The following is a 20,683-nucleotide window of genomic DNA, read 5'->3' on the forward strand; positions in this document are numbered from 1 at the left end:
TGAAGGCAAACGTCACTTTTCATGTTGGTGCTTTCCTTTATGTTGCATACTTTCTGCATTTGTGTACTTTGTTGCAAAAGTACACATTTTGTATAGGTATGACATTTCCCTTCCAATTGACGAGCTTGAAGTTGTTTGTCTATGTTTTTTTGTCTTTGCTGAATGTTACAACTTTTTATGACCCCCCTCCCTTTCTGGGCATGTTGGACTCAACCCAATCTCTGCAAACAGACGCAGTGTTCCCAAACATTGTGCCTTTTACTATACAGCCTCTGGCTTCCGTATGTTGCACAGTACATCTTTACACACTAAGCGTATCCTGTAAACATTTAATGCAATTCAGTGAAAGTCACATTATTACAGGGACACTATGGTTTGCTTGTGCACCTTAAACCCTATAGTCTTTCTTGCACAAACTATAACATACTAATGTTATAATTAAAGTACCGTCCTAAACAACTAGCCTAAAGCATTGTTATGGTTACAGTGCACTATTAAAAACCTATGAAATTCACTAACAAAAAATCCTGTTAAAGGGACATTATGGTTAAGTTGCACCACTACAAAACCTATGAAATTCAATAGGAAAACCTTGCTACAGGGACGTTATGGTAGCAAGTTATGGTACGCTACGCAACCATAACTCGCGCTACCACTGTGCACTGCTAGGACTAACACCCATATATATATATATGCATACAATGATAGAGGTATATTGCATGAACCTCAAAACAGAAATATGCACTCCCAATGCAGAACAAATATACAAGAAATGAACTCCTACCAATGGATGCACAATATAAAAAACATGTATTGTATCAAGACCAAATTACCCATCAATCACCAAGTGACAATAGTGAGCAGTTGAATTGTAATCCATGTACCACTAGCTAATTAATATCATGGACAACAACACAATATAATGAATAGAAACAAAGAAAAACAGACTTGTATAAAAAACAGACATGCAAAACACAACTTCCTGAATATTGCGAATTGCTTGCAGGTTCTATGCCCAACATGTTTCTTTTCAAAAACCATTACAGAGCATTCTTTAGGGGCTACCATGTAGTTGCCTGTGTTCTTGTATAACCTCTCACACGTAAGTGACTCTGGATGCTTTTCTCACCTATTAATGAATTCTGCTAGTTCTCTCCCCAAATCAGGAGATACCTATGCTGTTCTTTTATACTGTGAAAGTAAAACAAAACACAGTTTGAAGAACCTAACAAATTTAATATAGAACACAGAGTTCCTATTGGTGAACATAGATGTGAAGGCACTATACACTTAGATCAAACGTGATCTGGCAATACAAGCCATAGATTACACTTTCAGGAACAGTTCAGGTATGTACTAATATCACATTGTGATGATTAAACAATTGTTAAAATTCACACTGGAGCACAACATGTTTCTGTTTAAGAATGCATATTACCAACAAACCAGTGGTGTTGCGTTGGGTTCAAAATATGCACTTAATTGGCCAACCTGTAAATGTGACAATTTGAAGATATGCATGTATATATTGAACAGCCAATATAGTTATGTGGCACAGATTCATAGATGTTTTGATAATGTGGAAAGGAAATTAGATACAGTTCAATGAGTTTGTGGAACAGCTAAATACCAACTCTTTTGGCATCACTTTCACACATCATAGTGATCACAAAATTGTTGATTTGCACATTTATGTTTCAAAAGGTAGGTTTTAGGCAAATGCGAGGTGCCATCAGAAAGGTGTCATCAATAATGTCCCAGTGGGGGAATTTATCAGGGCAAACAGAAACTGCATTGAAAATGTCAATTTTAATCAAGAATGAGAGCTTTTATTTTATAAAAGAGATGTTTGGAGATAGGTTCCCCAGAGGCTTGTGTGTCCAAAGCATGTCATAAAACTACAAGCATGAGCAGAGAGGCCACTTTGACACCCAAAGTAAGAAAGACAAAGCCCTTTAGTCATGCAAAGTAATCACTAGATACTGCAAGGACGATAAGGTGTTCTATGCAGTTTTGAAAAAATAAAGCACTGGCATTTGCTACAAATGGATAAAGACCTACGGGGATGTATTGACCAGAAACCAAGTGTCATTTATACTAAGGCCCCTGCATTGAGGAATAAACCAAGTTTCTTTTTCATGCAGGTGGGGACAGACACCACAAGCACTGGGATACCCTGATTACAAACACCTAGCATGGGATTTTACAAATGTGGTAGTTGCACAATGTACAAATATGCTTAGCCCAACACTAAGTCATTTGAGACAGACACTAGTATAAGGCTAGATATTAAATATCTAATTTTTGGACCAGGTTTGTAGTTTACGCTATTATCTGTGTATATAACAAAATATATTTAGGGAGCACGATCAGGGAGTTGAGAGTGAGAATTTTTGAGCACTTGGCAACCCTTGTCAGCCAAGACCAAAGATTTCCCTTGGTGACCCATTGGCAAACAGCCCACCAAATGGATGACAAGTTGTGAATTAGATACATTGGGCTACAGAAAGAAACTGTTGGCAAAAGAGGAGGAATTCAAGAGCTAAGGTTGCGACAATTGGAGTTGAAACTCCTCTGTAGATTGAGAACAACAACGGATGGATTTAACATGGACAATGAGATGGGGGTATTCTTGTGACACCTTCTTGCCCATATAATAATAAATATGACTGTATTTCTGACAATTATAATAAGGATTTTATTAGGCAATAGCCCATTCCAACCAGTAACCAATCTGTTGCATCTATGGCAATATTGCAAGGCATATACATTGATAATCACAAGAAATGTGTGTGAAATACCAGGAAGTCTGACTGAGATTGGCCAGGTTTAGATGTAGACTTGTATGGCGCTAGAAAGTATTGCCCCTATAGGCTACTGAGAACCTTAAATAATGTGGCAAGGGCACAGGTTCAAGAAATATATAAGTAATCGACATTATGCTGGCAATATACTTCGGTATTATGTAACATTGCTAAGAGAAATGAATTTGACACTACGAGGCACTAGCTAAACAACGTGGCAATGATGGAGATATGAGTTAAGTACATGTTATCCTTAAGACTAAGCATGAAAAGATTATGGTATGGTAAGAGTGGGAGATATCTTCTATCTCCCTCTCTACCTGTGATGTCCCCAGGGGTCTAAACTCTCGCCATGGCTTTTCAACCATTACCTGGCAACTGTCGCCTACTGTATTTCCATTTTCTGCTCAAATTTACAGTGCTATGCTGAGGATACCCATTTCTTTTTCAGGCTTCCTTCTGCCACCTCCTCTCCCTCATCTGATTGCCTAACCGCCATTCAAAAATGGTGTGCCGCCAATGATCTTTATCTAAATGCGAACATGAGTTCCTCCTCATTGGGACACCTTCACCTTCCTTTCCCCTCACTCTCTGGCCGGCCTCCCTTGGCCCTCCTCCTACCCCCACCAGCGAGGCTAAGAACCTCTGCGTCATCTTTGACTCTACACTGTCCTTCTCCTCACACATCTGACGTCTCTAAAAAATCAAACTTCTTACTGCACCTCCTCAGAGGTACTCTGCGTTTCCTCTCCTTCCATCAGAAGCTCACTGTCTCCCAATCTCTGGTTCTCTCTAGATTGGACTACTGTAACAGCCTCTTTCTAAATCTAACTGCCTCCACTCTCCGCCCTTTCCAACTAATCCAGAACAGGACTGCAAGACTTGTCCTTGGCTTCAAGCCCTGGGATCGTATCTCTCCAGCTCTGAAATCCCTCCACTGGCTCCCAGTGAATGCAAGGATTACATTTAAAACCCTCTGCATTGTCCACAAGGCTTTCCGGGATCTGGGTCTAGAATACCTTCAACTATCCCTCTATAAATACCTCCCCTCTCGAGCCCTTCGCTCCTCTACTTCTAACTCCGGGTCAGTAGTTTTTTTAAAGAAACGTGCTGGGGGCAGCCTCCCTGCCACCTTTAAACTTAAGGAGAACCATCTCTGGTTCCGGAAGCACCTCAAGACCTTCCTCTTCCGCTCTGCCTTTTCCCCTCTTCTCCCATGCTGATCTTTTCTCTCTCTCTCTGCACTGTGCTCCTGCCCACCTTCTGTCCTTCGGGCCCAGGTATCTGCTCACCCTGCCACCCTCCTGCACTGCCTCCAGGCCACCACTTGCACTGGGCTCTGTATCTGTACCCATACAGTCCCCCACCCACTTTTCTTCTGCACTTATCAGATATACCCTATCCGACTAACCCAGCACTTGCCACTTGCTGGCTGCACTACCACAGTTATCACCTTTATTTATTTATTTTACTTATTTAATATTTATTCTGTTCTCTCCTCTTATCCACACTTTCCACTTCTCCCCCCTTCCATGCGCTTTCCCCCTGTTCCATTTCCCATGCACTTGCACGCTCTTAACGTCAGTGGGCCTAGTAAGATTATTGTTCCTGTTCTCCCTGTTCCCCTCCCTTTGCCTGGTTGTGCTCTGAAACACTTGTGTATGAGCGCGATACAAATAAAAAATCATATCATACGGTGAATGGCTGAGTATTATAGTGTGAAGCATAAGAGCATGTATCAGTGATAATAGGTATACCAGGAATTAATGATTATTTTGCTGTGATAGGGATGCTGGCTGTGACAATGGCATTTTTATGGAATCATCACCCACCAACACTGGCCCTTTGGGCCTAACCAGTCGGCAATTACTATAAAGATAAGCCCAGCATATCAGGGTGTATGTACCACCTCGGGGAGCGAACAAAACAATATATACACAATATATATATATGCAGTTTTTGAGAGTAGTAAATGTTAGAAATAATCAAACACAGACTGAATCACTCCACAGTTTATAATACTTCTAGTACTGCCACTATGTTAAATATACGGCACCCCCTTGACAGCAATAAGGTGTAGACTTAACTAGTGGTTGCATATTCTCAAGGGGGAGGTACGGAAAGGTTATACAGTGACATTGTTTGAGCCAAGCTTAGTGATGAAAATTAACAAGTAATCAGCACAAGTAATATACGGGTCAGAAATATTCTATTACATTCAGTTTTAATAAAATATCATGAAGCAAATAATACAATTATTGTTTACTTTACAAAAATCTCATATACCAATTATGGATAGTGTAGATCAGTCTGATTAGATAATATGATCAGGTAACTGTTTCTAATAATGGATGGGATAATGTAGTGATTAATCATGGAATGGCAATATCTAAAATGTTGTTCCATAACATATCACGTACGCTACACGTCATCCATTATATATAAACACAAAACCAAAATGGCGGCCGCTGAGAAAGCACATGGACTGCCTGATCAGCAGAGGAGCCACTAATAATGGAGCCTCACTAATATCCATCTGGGACTATAAATGGGTATGTTATAGCTGACCATTTCAAAACACAATCGAAATATGCCCAGGGTGGTATACAAATCTGCATTTCTTTTCTTGCTTTTTAGGAGCAAACAAAGGAACAGCCATTTTAATATCTTGGCGAAGAATATACAATTATTCAAGTCCAAAAGGTGAGAATGGATACATGAACTCACCTTAATTTAGTAACACGGGTACACGATAATAACAACATGTACTTTTTTACTTTCACAGCATCAGAGAACAGCATAAGTGTCTCCTGATTCCAGGAGAGAACTAGCAGAATGCACTGATAGTAGGTGAAAAATCCATCACACCAAATTCACTTATGTGTGAACACTAGTATAAATAAGACTATTAATAATCACCAATAGCGAAATTCGCACTCATCGAATCTTCAGCTTAGGTCGTTTTTAAAAGTTCTATCCACCATTATTCACAACTAGTATACTGGGAGATGGTATCACTTGGTGAGCATGCGCATAGAGGAGAGTAACATCAAAAGTATCATCGTAACAGCCAGTTGGTGTGGTGGTGATTCCATTGAATTGATGAGAAATCCACTTTTATTTCTCAAGCAATATCACTTAATTTAATCTTGTTTTTGTTAAGACAATTTGCTGCTGTCTTTTTCTCTATTGCTTACCTTAACTCTAATTGTATATTACTGCTCTTGGTCTTTTAACAAACACGCTATCAAAGCGTCCGATTATCTCTCTATATATAAAAGGGAAATGGGTGGATATGTGTTTGCGTCTGTGAGAAATTTCATACTTCCCAACATTCTACAAACCTGAAATATGACATTTGGGTAGGGTCTATGGTGTAGACAATGAGTACAACATATAACTATACCTTTTGTCTAATTCTTTTTGTTTTTAGTAGTAATTACTGTGCGAAGCACGGGTACAACTGCTGGCATTTATATATAAAAGCCCAGTCTTGACTAGGACCTATATTGGGTCCATACACATGTTGGCGTTTGGGTGAATATGTGTAAACAATTGACCTATGGGTAAATTCAATGAAACATTTTTTAATGTTTCAGGATGTGGAGTTACCAAACTGCACACAGGCGGCATATAAACACAATTGTATGTCTGTCAAGACACATGATCTGTAGTTGGGTTTATGGATAAAAAAATGTAAAAAATTGGCAAGTGGTACAATTGTTGTATTGAACAGTACACAGGTTTTGGGTATTATAGAAGAATCAACTACAACTATCAACTATTTCTTTTGAGGAAGATCGCACAAATCTCCTCTCCACCAACACCAAAATCGGATTCCAAACCATCCTCCTAGGATACCTCAACCTTGGTCCTCAGGACCCCAACGACCCTCATGCCCCAGCTGTGGAAAACGCCATCACAAATCAGGGCTTCAAACACAGAGTGACAACACCAACACACTCCAAAGAGCGAACGTTGGACTGGGTGTCAGACCTCAACTGCCTCATTACCATTCTCTAAAACAACCCAGTAGCCTGGTCAGATCAACACCCCATCCTGTTCTCCATTCATGGATGCACCCCTTCCAAAGCCACATCAGCCCCCCCACCCTTTCGAGAAACTGTCGTAGCATCACCATTGATAACCTCCAGCCTATCATCAACAACATCCTCGACGAGTCCAAGTTCATCAGCCTCGACCCTATCAAACAGCTACACCTTTATAACGATACCCTTAAATTAGCGTTAGATATCGGAGCACCACTCAAACTAAGAAAAGTGATACCCATCGCACACCTCAATAAATGGTACACCCCAGATCTAAAAATCCTCAAACGCCAAAAGATCAGCGGAATCCACTTAGCGGCATTCACCCACCAACACCAACAAAAGTGCATTCACGTCCGCCTCCTCAATCTATAAAGCAGCTATCCTATCTGCAAAAAAAGAAGCCTATAACTCCAGAATCCACAATGCCAAATCAAGTACTAAGGAGCTCTTCAGCATCCTAAAAGAGCTTGAAGTCCCAGCACCTCCCTCACAGGATTGCATTAAAGATGCAGAATGGTGCACAAAAATCCAGCAAGCCCTTGCCGACAAAATCACCCTCCTACAAAACAAGATTAAATCCAAAAAGGTGAGCCTCCCAAATGGATCCCACTCTGCACCGGATTTATTAAAATATCCACCTACCTGCACTCCCTTCACTTTCTCCCATGTAACACCTAAGGAGGTAGAAGACATCATAAAAAGTCTTAATCCCTCTCACTGCCAGGGGGACTTCTGCCCAGCATCCATCATCAAGGATGGAGCAAAAAACCTAGCCCCTTTCATCACCACCCTGATAAATGCGTCCTTCTCACCCAACCAGGTACCAAACAATCTCAAGCCAGCATGGGTTACTCCCCTCTTTTAAAAAAAAAACAACCCTGATCCAAATATCCCCACCAACTATAGGCCCATCACTACCGTCCCTTTCCTTCTAAAAATCCTGGACTGGGTGGCCTATTTGCAAATTCAGAAGCACCTAGCGGAAAACAAACTTCTAGGCCTCAGACAATCGGGCTTCAGGCCCAGACACGGTACCGAGACTGCACTCCTTGACCTTAAGATTCAAATGGACGAGGCGAATGACAATGGCAAGTTAGCAATACCCCTACACCTCGATTTATCTGGTGCCTTCGACCTCGTCGACCACCAAATTCTCACTAAGCACCACAGCAGCAGTATTCTCCACTAATGCTTCGGACTGGGTTAACTCCTTTATCTCCAATCGGACCACCAGAGTTTTCTCCCCCTCAGCCTCAGCAGATCCAACACCAACACTCTGTGGAGTCCCTGAAGGCTTGTGTGTGTCCACCCACATTATACAATATATATACAAAGCTACTATTCGATCGTCTGGACAAATTGGGTGTCATCTACACCAACTATGCGGATGACACTCAAGTCCTCATCCCCCTCACTGGATGTTACGACCAAGATTCAAAACTACTGAATGATATTTACCTGGAAATCCAAGCATGGATGGCCACCAACAGCTTATTTCTCAATGACGATAAGACTAAGTTAATGATCGTTGTCATACAGGCACGATTAAATAAACTTGACCCCAGTTACTCATCTTTTAACATTGATTGTAACGTGATCACTGTATCCAAAGAGATAAAAACATTGGGGGTCTACCTTGACTCAACACTGTCCCTTAAAAAACAAGTCAGCAGTGTGGCGACTTCCACAGCATACACCAATAAACTGATTTACAGCTGCAAATCATACCTATCCACTAGCAGCTGCCTAACGCTAGCCAGAGCACTGGCATTGTCTAAACTAGACTACTGTAACACACTATTCCTAGGTTCCTCTGAATATAACTTAAACAGGCTCCAGGTCCTCCAGAACAACTCACTGAGAGCAGCACTCAGTCTACCCAGATCCAGCCGTATCGCCACGATTAGACATAACGCCAACTGGCTGCCTATCCATGATAGAATCACACTACGCAACTTGGCTATCACTTACAAATGCCTCACAAACTCCACTCCTAAATATCTGTCCGATAAAATCTGCAAACACCAACCTTCCCATACCACCAGATCGGACCACTCTCGCAGCCTTATGGTTCCAAGGTTCAGCCTAAGAACTACTGGATGCGCCAGCTTCCCAGTCCAAGCTGCCAAACGATGGAACTCCATACCCATTCCCCTCAGACAAGAATCTTCCTTCCTCACTTTTAAAGCTAAAATAAAAGACTGGTTGAGTAAAAAAACCATACTTTTAGATGTTACTCCCACTTCTCCCTGAACCATAGTCTATCTGACTATGGAGCCTCCTCCTTCTCCTCATCTCTGACTGTCTGTCTACCATCCAGGATTGGTGTGCCGCCAACGACCTCTGCCTTAATGCCAGTAAGACTGGGATTCTACTCATCGGCACACCCACTCCCTCCTTCCATGCAGCTCTCTGGCCAGCCTCTCTTGGCCCTCCTCCCTCTCCCACCTGCAAGGCAAAAAACCTCGGGGTCATCTTCGACTCTGCACTCTCCTTCTCCCCTCACATCTCTGACGTCTCTAAGAGGCCACACTACCAGCTGCACCTCCTTAGAGGTATTCTTCCTTTTCTATCCTTCCCCCAGAAGCTCACTGTCTCCAGAGCCCTGGTCCTCACCAAGCTGGACTACTGTAACAGCCTCTATCTAAATTGTCATGCCTCCACTCTCTGCCCTCTGCAACTTATTCAGAACAGGACTGCAAGACTTGTCCTTGGCCTCAAGCCCAGGCATCGTATCTCTCCAGGACTGAAATCTCTGCACTGGCTTCCAGTGGCTGCGAGGATTAAATTCAAAACCCTCTACATTGTACACAAGGCCTTCTGGGGTCTGGGGCCGCAATACCTTCAACTCTCTCTTCCTAAACATCTTCCTTCTCGAGCTCTTCGCTCATCTGCCTCCAACTCACTCAGGGTCAGACGCTTCTCCAAGCAACGAGTTGGTGGCAGATCACTCTCTTCGGCAGGGGCCTCTCTCTGGAACAGCCTTCCAGAGGGAGGAGAACCATCTCCAGTTCCGGAAACACCTCAAAACCTTCCTCTTTGCTTCTGCTTTCTCTCCTCCCCTCCCTTGCTGAATTCCTGACTGTAATTGCACTGGTTACCTGGCCACCCCTTTTCTGATCTCTGGCATAGGCCCCGTCAACTACCCACCTGCACTGCCTTCTTGGTAACCTCTGCACTTGGGGACCATTTTCTGTATCCCTTCAGTCCCCTTTCCAGCACTTTGTCTGCACTTCCTTGCACTTGCCACCAGCTGGCTGTTTTATGTGTTTTATTTATCTTATTTATTCCACTTCCCATGTACTGCACTTTCCCCTCCCCCATCCCCCTCGCACTTTTCCTTTCCCCCATTCCAATGCACTTGCGCGATCTGAATGACACCTGGCCTAGTATGATCGTTGTCTGTCCTCCTTTTGTTCTCCCCCCTTGCCTCATCGTGCCTTGAAACACTTGTGTATAGGCGCGTTATAAATGCCATATCATATCATATCATATCATATCACTGTTTAGTTAAGTTGCTGTACAATGAAGATTCCCCCCGCTAATAGCGCAGGGAGCTCTTGATTCTATTAAAGACAAGGAGGCGAGCATTAAGCTTCATCTTCTTTTATTTTCACTCTCCAGCAGTTTCAACAAATAATAACTTTGTAAACTTTTCTTTTTCAAAATGAACTTTTAAAAAAAAAATGTTTTAAAGAAACTTCAAGTCCCATCATTCCTGTAGTCCCTTAGTCTCTGGCCATGTGACCTAGTTCTTCCTGTTCCTTTGTCCTTCATCTTCTTTGACTGCTTGAACCGCAATCCTTTTCCAACTGTGTAACCAACTGGTCAACTTGATATGAACTTCCTGCTGTATGCCGGATCGGTCTCTCACATTCGAACTTGCGAGCTCACTCCAAGCAACTTGTTGTTTATAGGGCTTTCAGCAGTTTTTTTGCGCATCCCCTAAAGCCAGGAAGAAACAAATTGTATATATTAGGGCGGGAAATACACACACTATTCTGGAAGAAATAATCATGTTAATTATAAACAGTGCATCATTTCATTTACTTTATTATTACATCACTTTGTGATTTGGGACGGGAAGTTAATGCTCGCCTCCTTGTCTTTAATAGAATGAAGAGCTCCCTACACTATTAGCAGGGGGAATCTTCATTCTATGTCAAGACGGAGGTGAGCATTAAGCTTGTTCAAAGCTTCTTACTACTGCTTCCGCTATTGTGTTGATTAAAATAGAACGTCCTAAACGTTGTATCGCTAGCCCAATCTGCTGCTTTCATGACGTCCTGCAAAGCTGCACCTTGCCCTAGTATTTTTGAGGCCATCGCACCTCTGACTGAATGCGCTCCAAATTTGGACATGCCAATGCCTGCGAGGCTCATGATGTCTCTGACCCATCGCGCTATAGTGGGTGTTGCTACTCCTTTATGTGGTTTCCTGTATGCTATTAGAAGTTGGGTTGTCCCTACCGGTCTCATTTCTTCTGTTCTACTCTCGTACTCCTTAATGCATGTAGCTACGCACCATTTAGGGTGGTCTTGCATGTATGGGTATGTGATTGTAGAAGAATCTGTTTTGGTCCTTCTGGCTAGATTTAATGTCACTCCTTCTAGCCCGTAAGTTTTTCTATTGATCTCCAATGCTTTTACGTCTGCTATTCTCCTGCATGATACCATGCACAGGAGCATAGCTAGTTTTCCGGACAACTGCCCCAGGGACAGATATTTGTTATTGGGCCAATCTGCTAGTAGTTTCAATACTACGGACACGTCCCATAGAGTGCCGTACTTCGGTTGTGGAGGTTTCCTAAATCTAATCCCTTTTAGAAGTCTTATCACGGCTACGTTCTCTCCTACTGGTATTCCTTCCAACGGCAGGTGTCCTGCTGAAATTGCAGACCTATAGACTCCTTTAGTCCTGTATGCTTTACCGTCTTGTAAGAGTTCTGCTAGGAAATTTAGTATCTCGACTAGAGGGGCAGAAACGGGATGAATACTTCTCCTTCTGCACCATGTCGACCACATGTTCCAAGCTGCGTCGTAGCTCCTTCTGGTAGAGGGTGCCCAGGACTCGGCAATGAGGCTTGCAGCTTGCACCGAAATTCCCAGGAGATTCCAGCGTCTCCTGCTATCCTGCACGCCATCAGTGGCAGTGTCCCCTTCACTCACAGAGGGTGATATGACCCAACTGGGTCCGTGAGCAGGCTCACTCCTTGGGGTAGTAGTCTCGGGTAGTCTATTAGCAGTTCCATGAGTGTCGGTAACCATATTTGAGATTTCCATATCAGAGCCACCACTATTAGGCTCGCCGCTTCTCTGCGCACTTTCGCCAGTACCCCGCTCATCATTATAAATGGCGGGAAGGCGTAGAGTGTCTGCTCTCTCCAGTCCTGCAGGAAAGCATCCGCCCCGGCTGCTGCTGGGTCTAATCTCCAGCTTAAGAATCTCTCTTTCTGTGCGTTCAGTCTGGACGCAAACAGATCTTTGTGAACTGGTCCCCAAAGTTCTTCCAGCCGTCGGACTATTCCCCGCTCCAGCATCCAATCGCTGGAGTCTGAGAGGTATCTGGAATTCAAGTGCGCTATCACATTCAGCGACCCTGGAAGGTATTCGGCTACTACTGAAATCCCTGATTCCAGGCAGGAGTGCCAAAACTCCTTGGCTATTTCCACCAACAATTTGGATCTTGTCCCACCTAAGTGATTTATGTACTTGACTGCTGAAATGTTGTCCATTTTCAGCAGAATACAGGAGTTCACTTTTCCTTTCATAAAAGCCTTGATCGCAAAGGATCCAGCTAACAGTTCCAGACAGTTGATGTGCAGCTGGAGTTCTTCGAGCTCCACCTCCCTCCTGTCTGGAGATCTCCACATCGAACTCTCCAGCTTGCTCTGCTGGCATCTGATTCTATTATCAGATCTGGACGGTCGCTGAATATGGCTCTTCCGTTCCAGGCTTCCATGTTCGCTAACCACCACTGTAGCTCTGTCCTAGATTGCTGGTCTATGTGTACTAAGTGGTGATAATGCAGACCCGGCTGCAGGTGTCTTATTTTCAACCTTTGCAGAGCTCGATAATGCAGCGGGCCTGGAAATATCGCTTGTATCGAGGCTGCTAACAAGCCTACCACTTGTGCTATTGTGCAAAGCGATATCACTGTTTTGCTGAGACATGCTCTTAACTCTCTTTTTATGTCTCTTATCTTTCTGTTTGGAAGTTCTAGGATTGCTGTCCTGGTATCTATGACAAACCCTAGGAATTCTAACCTCTTGGTTGGTTTCATCTCCGATCTCTCCTGGTTCACTAGGAATCCCAGGGACGTCAGGAGCTTCACCACCCAGTTGGCTTGATAAAGGAGTATCTCCTTGCAGCTGGCCATCAGAAGGATGTTGTCTAGATAAATAATCATACATATCCCTTTCTCCCTGATCGCAGCTGCTACTGGTTTCATGATATTCGTGAATGCCCATGGCGCCGATGCCAGTCCAAACGGCATCGTGGCAAACTGGCATAATTGCCCATCGCAGTCGAATGCTCGGAAGGGGCGAAAATCTTTGTTTACTGGTACCGTCAGGTTATCTTTCAAATCTATCCTCGCTAACCAGTCGTCTTGCCTGAGTGTATCCCTGAGCTGATGGGTCCCTTCCATGTTGAAATGGTTGTAAACTACCCATCTGTTCATGTTCTTTAGGTTTATTACAGGCCTTACTTTGTCCTTTCGGTGGACTAAAAACATGTTGCTCACAAATTTGGGGAATGTTTCGCATTGCTCTATCACTTGCTTCTCTGCTAGCTTCTGTAATCCTGCGTGTAATAACCTTTTCTCTATTTGTGTCGCGGCTAGAGTACGGGGTGTCTGACCTTACGTGGGGGTCGCTATAAACTCTATATACATGCCTTTCACTGTCTGTAGAACCCAGGCGTCGCTGGAAAGTGTACGCCAGTTCTCCCAGAATATCGCTGTCCTCCCCCCAATTGGAGGGTACTTGCAAACTCTCACCTGTGGGGAAGTTGTGTCCTCTTCCCTGTCCTCTGCCTCTCCTTCCTCTAGGGAAACAACCTCTTGGTGGAAAAAATGAGTCTGGTTGTCTGTTGTCCCAATAGTTATTTCTATTTCCCTGAGGCCTTCTGAACGCTTGGAAGCGACTGGTCGCTCGGCCTCTGAACCGACCGGTCCCGCCAAAAACTCTCTCGGGGAATATTTTCTTCATTGACGATTGGGCCTTCTCTAGGGAGGAATATCTTCCCACGAACCTCCCCATTTCTTTGCCAAATGTGTCGCCGAACAAGAGTCCTTGAGCTGCCTCGCCTGCCTCATAAGACGACAGATCTCCTAGTTTCTTGTCAATTTTGAGCAGGAGGCCTCTTCTGTGTTCTGATGAAATTGCACAATTAGCGTTGCCTAATAGGCATACAGCCCTCTGCGCCCAGTTTGCTAGGACTCCTGGATCTACTTCCTCTCCAGTGTCCTTAGCCTGCTCTGCTAGGTCCATAATTTTCGCTAATGGACCAGCTATGTCAAGGATTTTTTTCTGGCAGCTTTTCCAGGAACGGTCAATCCCTTTCCTGGGGTCTCTGTTTGACTTAGAGACGAAGGAAAGCATTTTCGGGTCGAGTTCCGGGGCTTCTGCTACTTTGCCCGGTAAGTCTAGTCTCGGACACTCCGCTATCATCCTCTGCCTGACCTCCTTCTCTAACGCTTTACGCAGCCTCTGCGTCATGTATTTCGCTACCCTCTGTGAGGGCACCCATTCAGATGACCTGGGATTTCTTATCTTTTCAGGCTGGAACATATCAGAGGTTTCATCCTCTTCTAGGTTGTTCAGTTTTCTGAGCCTTTTCTTCGGAGGAGGCTGGCTTTCCTCGTCCCCTTCATTATCTGCTTCCTCTTGTGAGGAGTTCGGGGATACCTGTGGTTCCTCTTCGGGGAAACCTTCCTCTATGTTGCCCATATTATCATCCCCTGGGTAGGGGGGTCTCGAAGCTCAGCACCTGCAATTTCCTCATTAATTCTTCCCTTAGTTTGCTGAAAGCGTCAGAAGCCTCTGGGCCCATTGTCCCTGCCCCTTCCATCTGGCCTGGGGGGTCAGAAGAGTCTTTGCTCTTCCGGGCCGTATTACACCCCTTTGGGCCCTTTGCTGCGACCCTAGTGGACGTGCTTTCTTTGGTGCTTCTATCTTTCTGACTCACAAATAGCTCGATGGTCTGGAGTCTCTCCTGTAGGGTTCTAACTCCCTGAGCCACTGCCTCTGTGAGTGAATCCCCCAGCACTTCTTTAAAACTGTAGGCCAGGTCTTCATGATAGACTGCCCCCTGTTCTTCCTCACTCCCCTCAAAATTGGACATTTTAGTGCTGTCAGGTGCCTTAAAATACCTTAGAAAGGTGTAGTGGCACATCCACTGATCCACTCTGCGAGGCTGCACCTTATCTGCACCAAGTATGGGGTTGTGCAGTGTCTTTCCAGGGACTCTTTTACTATCCCTTGTGTAAAGTTACACTTTATAATGCTTTTATCCAGCGAATCTAGGTAATAGGACGTGAGAATCTAGGTAATAGGACGTGAATTGGAGCTTATTCCTGCTCCGTAGCGAAGCGATCGAAGTCTGCTTCAAATTCCTCTTGCCCACGGAGCTTCCCGTGTTAGGCCCCGCCTCCCCAAGGGTGGGGGCTCCTCTTTGCGAGCGTTTCGCTCTAAATGCTAATGGAGGGATTCCCTCTATACGTGAGCCGTGCTCGCTCGCTGTCTCTGCCCCTACAGGGGTGGGGGCTAGAGCTCTCTGCTTATGCGGCGGAATGTCGGAGTTCCCGCTCGCGTGCTCCTCACTCCCAACGGTGGGGGCTACTTCAGCTGATACGCGAGCGGGAAGGAAAGGGTTTTCCTGCTCGCGCTTAACTCTGCCTCCCCAAGGGTGGGGGTTTATTCGCTCCTGGCGCGAGCACAGTGCTGCGGGTCCTACGAACTCTGTGAGGGGAATCTGCAGGCCCCTGAGGTGCCGGATAAAGCGGCACGGGGCAGCAGATTCCTCACATCTAAATATTCAATATGAATATAAATATAACGCTGCACCGCGCATGCACTTCTGGGGTATATTAGTATCTTACAAGCGTTAATAACTATGCCAAATCACTAAACAGATGCAACATATCACAGAGCATATATGAATTGGTTACTTATCTCTGGAGAGCAGGAAAAGAAGAGGAAGGACAAAGGAACCGAAAGGACTAGGTCACATGGCCAGAGACTAAGGGACTACTGGAATGATGGGACTTAAAGATTCTTTAAAAAAAGAAAAAAGTTAATTTTGAAAAAGAAAAGTTTACAAAGTTATTATTTGTTGAAACTGCTGGAGAGTGAAAATAAAAGATGAAGCTTAATGCTCGCCTCCTTCTTGACATAGAATTTCCTCTTGCTCACTGACCCATCTGTAACCAGGGTTCCTCTCTGCTGCTATATTTGCATGTCAACGTATATTGTCAATATGTATTGCCTCACCTTGTATGTAACTCCTAAGTCATTCAAGTGCACAGTTAACTTAGGGTTCGGTGCGCGATATAAATAATAAACAAACACAAAAAAATACAAACGATCTGTGTGTTATATGGCTAATTAAATGAATAATATAGGATACATACACTCTTGATATGCGATTTCAATGATCTATTCAGCTCAAACAACCATAAAAATATAGATACAGCTTTCAAATGAGCTATGACCTGCGCATGGTGTAGGGTGTAACTCACAATCATTAGTCTATATGTGTTGTACTCTTTGGGGTAGTTATATAATAAGAAAACAAAATTAAAGCATTATCCATTTTTTTATCTGATTATCAAAAGACAGTATTTTAGTGGGATAGTCCGTTGGACGGTTTTCGAGTAAACCGCATTTTACAGAGTTCCCTATTTCTGACTTTAGTGATGTGAGTGCATGAGCCTCAGAGTGGGAATAGGCCCCGGCAGGAGGTGCCTTGATGTTGGGATGAGCTCTGGATCATGGATGGGTTAGGGCACAGCAATGAGCATTCGGCCAAGGAGCGATCTTGGACTGGGAAAGAGGGTAAATGTCTTGCATGGGAATGAGCCTCTGAGGGCAATAGGTATTGGGAGGGGAACGGTCCTTTGGTGACCTTTGTCAGAGGCCTACAAAGGATATTTGGGACATGGATTTTGACTGGAAAAAGTTGTGATATTTGTGCTGTATATCAGAAATGCCAGTTTCAGAACATTTGTTACTGGCTTTGTTACCCACATTTATGATACTCAATTTACGACCTTGGAAGCATAAAGGCTCTTCCTCCCAAGTGGAGCATCGAACCCTTGAGCCGAATGGCAGCTCTACCTCATCAGAGGTGGTGCCCTATTTGTAGAGCTATCGGCTTATTATGTGATGTGACAACTATCTGAGTATTTCATGAAGAGTTGTGATGTCATAACTAGGTGATTATAACATTATTCTTAACTGTACGTAATATGCCTATTATGCTAGACTTAGAGATATTTTGTTATGAGCTGTTGCTATGCCTTTGTGCTGTGCTGAAGCACCACCACAAAAGTTTCAAAACACTGCTGTTGCATAAACATTAATGCACCAACATATAATGCATGTAAGAAACCCGAATCCCCTCTAGTCGTTGAAGGCCAATATTTTTACCAGGGTACTAATATCTTAGACTTCAAAAGGATGAGAGGCCGGATTTTGAGCATTTTACCTTCTGGTCAGATTAACACCTCTTAATGGATGCTTCAGTCGACTGTGCTTCTTGGCCCTGGTTGGGGGGGTCTCCAATGTCCTCTTTGAAGGTTTTAACAACGTAGTAAAAAGTCTTATGATTTGTAGGGGCCATCTTAAACACATAAAGGTTTTGCAATATTTGGATGAGAGGTCCAGTTAAGAACCAAGATCATCATAGCACATTGGGGAATGTGATGTCAATGACCAGCACCAATCAGATCTACTAGCTAAGGGCAAGTGTAAGCATGGAAAAAATACACCAATATATATGCCAATAGATCATGTCCTCTACCTTCTCTGCCTGTCGCCATATTGGCTGGCCATCTATGAAACGAAGGGCTAAACATAAACCTCTTCTTATCTTCAAAATTATCCATGGACTTGCCACACCCTACCTACCTGCTCCTTTCACTTCCTACTTTTCCCCTCGCTCATTACAATTATCCTTGACTCACCTCTTTGCCACTACTGGACCCCCCTGAGCTCCCACTTTTTGCCGTTCTCTCCCACTCCTCGCTCCCCTAATATGGAATGCTCTTCCTCTCCCTCTGCGTACTACTTCCGCTCTCCCATTATTTAAATGTAACCTCAAAGCCCTCCTCCTTTCTCAAGAACCTGTTTCCTAGCACTCCATGCTACTGCATCAGCCTGCTTTCTTCTCTCCTGACTCACATGGACAGCCCTACAGTACTTTTCCATGACACCATCATCCTTAATTTAGCACTTCCTCCACCATCACGCTCCTATGTCATTCTGCCTTGTCCTCGTCCATGGTTTGTTTCCAACTTCTGCAATACCTGGTCTTCAAGTCACATTCTCTCACCCCATTGTCAAGGACCCATGTCCTCTGCTATGTAATCAATGTTACGTTTTGTAACCGTTTTTGTGCATTGGCTGTGATTTGTATAAATAAATAAAGTGATATCATAAAATGGAACACGGAACTGCTCTTGGGTCCCGGAAGACTGCATTAGATGGGTCCCGCTGCTAACCCATTCTAGTATATTCTACAATCCCAGCACTGCTTAGCAACCTCTCCATTGATCATCATTGGGCCTAATAACACTGTCGAGTACCCTTTGGTAATAATCCTTTCCCATGGCGTGAGGCATTCCTCTTCTCTAAACCCCCTGTTGGTGAAGAATGGAACACATCCCATTTTGTGTCTGCTCGTCATAGGTGAACGCGTGACAAGGGAATCGTGCAGCTCTCAATAACTTTCTAATTGTGTAATCCCCATAGAGCATGAGCGAGGGCCCATGCCCATGCAAAAGGCTCAAGAGATTCAACACCAACCTTTAAGACACAAGCACTATAGTGTGACTGCTATCCATTTCGGGCCTCAGAATGCAATGAAAATCTTGTTTGATCTGAGGTTTTCCAGTAACCAGAGACTGGCTGCATAGAAGAGCATTAGCCAACAAGTAGATAAGGGCTAACCAATGGCCACTCTACTGAATTGATTTCTAAAAATGTTGAATTCTTTGTAAGCGAGGCCTAAAGCTTCTTTACAGGTCTGGTTCTGCTATAAGGCAATTCTAGTGTCTGTATAAGGCACCACCAGAAGACTCCATATTGATCCTAAAAACATAAAATCTGGTCCCTTTGCAGAAGTGGGGAGAGGGTTCCAAAATAGCACTTTGCCTGAATCTACCTTTGCTTTACAAATGTACATTCAGGAATGTATTTAAAGGTAATGATATTTTCTCTGAATGAAGAAGGAAGCTAGTATTAGTGCTTTTATCTAGGTATACCAAGAAATGGACAGAAGAGCTAAAAGAGATCATGAGCTAAACCTAGCCCATGATGCGGCCAGCTTGCTCATCAATGTGGGATCAAGTGGTCCTTGTGAACACGGCATCACCACATGCTTTCCATGTATATTTTCATCCATACATATGCAGGTAAAATGTCATATTGCTTTTGGCTCAATTTTACAGGCACCCTATAATCTTTAGAAGGTGGACCCTCCGAAATTGCTTTTGTTTAGTATGTGATGCAGCTTTAAATAAGCTCAAAGAAGCAGAGATGTGCTCTGTGGTAAACTTTGATTCTTGCAGGAGCATCTCAAACTTTGCTGTCGATATAACTGTGCGGGGTGAGGGCAGATTACAGAACCAGGCTCTGTGGGACGATTCTTTTGGGTCACAACTCGAAAACATGCTGTACACTTTGTTTTATTCCTCTCCCAATTTATATTATGCATACTTTAATTGGAAGATAGTGATTTAACATGAAACGCACAATTTCTAATCAAGTGACAAAGCAATATTAAAGGATCCTTCCTCAACGCAACGCAGCAGCAACTAGACCGAAACATCTTGCCTTTAGAAGAAGAGTTCTACTTTCCATTTGGCATTTGAGCACTACTACTGAACTTTGGATTTAGTATTATTAAAACATAAACTTTTTTTCTGGGAATTTCAGTTAATCTAAGGTCTTAGGCCGGGAATTTCATCAAAGGTAGGCAGCATAGTAGTTGGACCAGGTGGCAACCTTAAAATAAATCATACTTCTTTAAATGCCGTTAAGGAAGGACGGTGTTGGACTGAATTGACAGTATGTGAGCCATCTAACAATTAGCTGTTTTGGTTGTTTTGCAGGAGCTAATGCAACGCACATCGCTGGAGACCGAGAAGCTTGACCTAATGACTGAGGTTTCTGACCTTAAGATCAAGTTGGTTGGCTTGGAGAACGAGCAGAATGGCTTCCAGGAAAAACACAACAGGGCCGAGGTTAGTGTTCTCTTCATTCTGTGTTCCTCTTGTTATGTCTTCCCATTATCCGTGAAATACTCCAGCAAAGCCAAACAAAGCCTTTGCGCGCGGTACTTGGCTTCCTTTCCAAACTGAATTTCATCATTTATAACTGAATAATTTCCTGTCGGGCTCCAAGAGCCCTATTTTGAGTGGAATGGCCTTCAGCATTCAGTGAGCAGTAATAAAGGGAGGGGAAGCCCTGCTTCCTTTTTCCACTAACTGTAACAAATAATGTTGGGAAATTCACTTGCAGACTTTAGGAAAGTATCAAACTTATTACTGCACAAAACTACTATCATGGCCATACGCATGTATATAGATCAGTCACAACCTTTC

The 20,683-nt window shown here is 43.7% G+C and overlaps 1 protein-coding gene across 12 annotated transcripts in view; it reads left to right on the top strand.

The window, feature by feature from the left end:
• PPFIBP2 (PPFIA binding protein 2) overlaps positions 1-20,683 on the top strand; it is a 1,806,653-nt gene that overhangs the window by 1,056,136 nt on the left and 729,834 nt on the right. For all 12 annotated transcript variants that reach the window (XM_069623590.1, XM_069623589.1, XM_069623593.1 and 9 more), the window contains one exon: positions 20,192-20,323. In XM_069623590.1, the coding sequence (XP_069479691.1) occupies positions 20,192-20,323 (132 nt within the window). The remainder of the gene's footprint in view (positions 1-20,191; positions 20,324-20,683) is intronic.

This window comes from Ambystoma mexicanum, chromosome 11 (assembly GCF_040938575.1).
Source record: "Ambystoma mexicanum isolate Mex_15411 chromosome 11, UKY_AmexF1_1, whole genome shotgun sequence".
NCBI lineage: Eukaryota > Metazoa > Chordata > Amphibia > Caudata > Ambystomatidae > Ambystoma > Ambystoma mexicanum.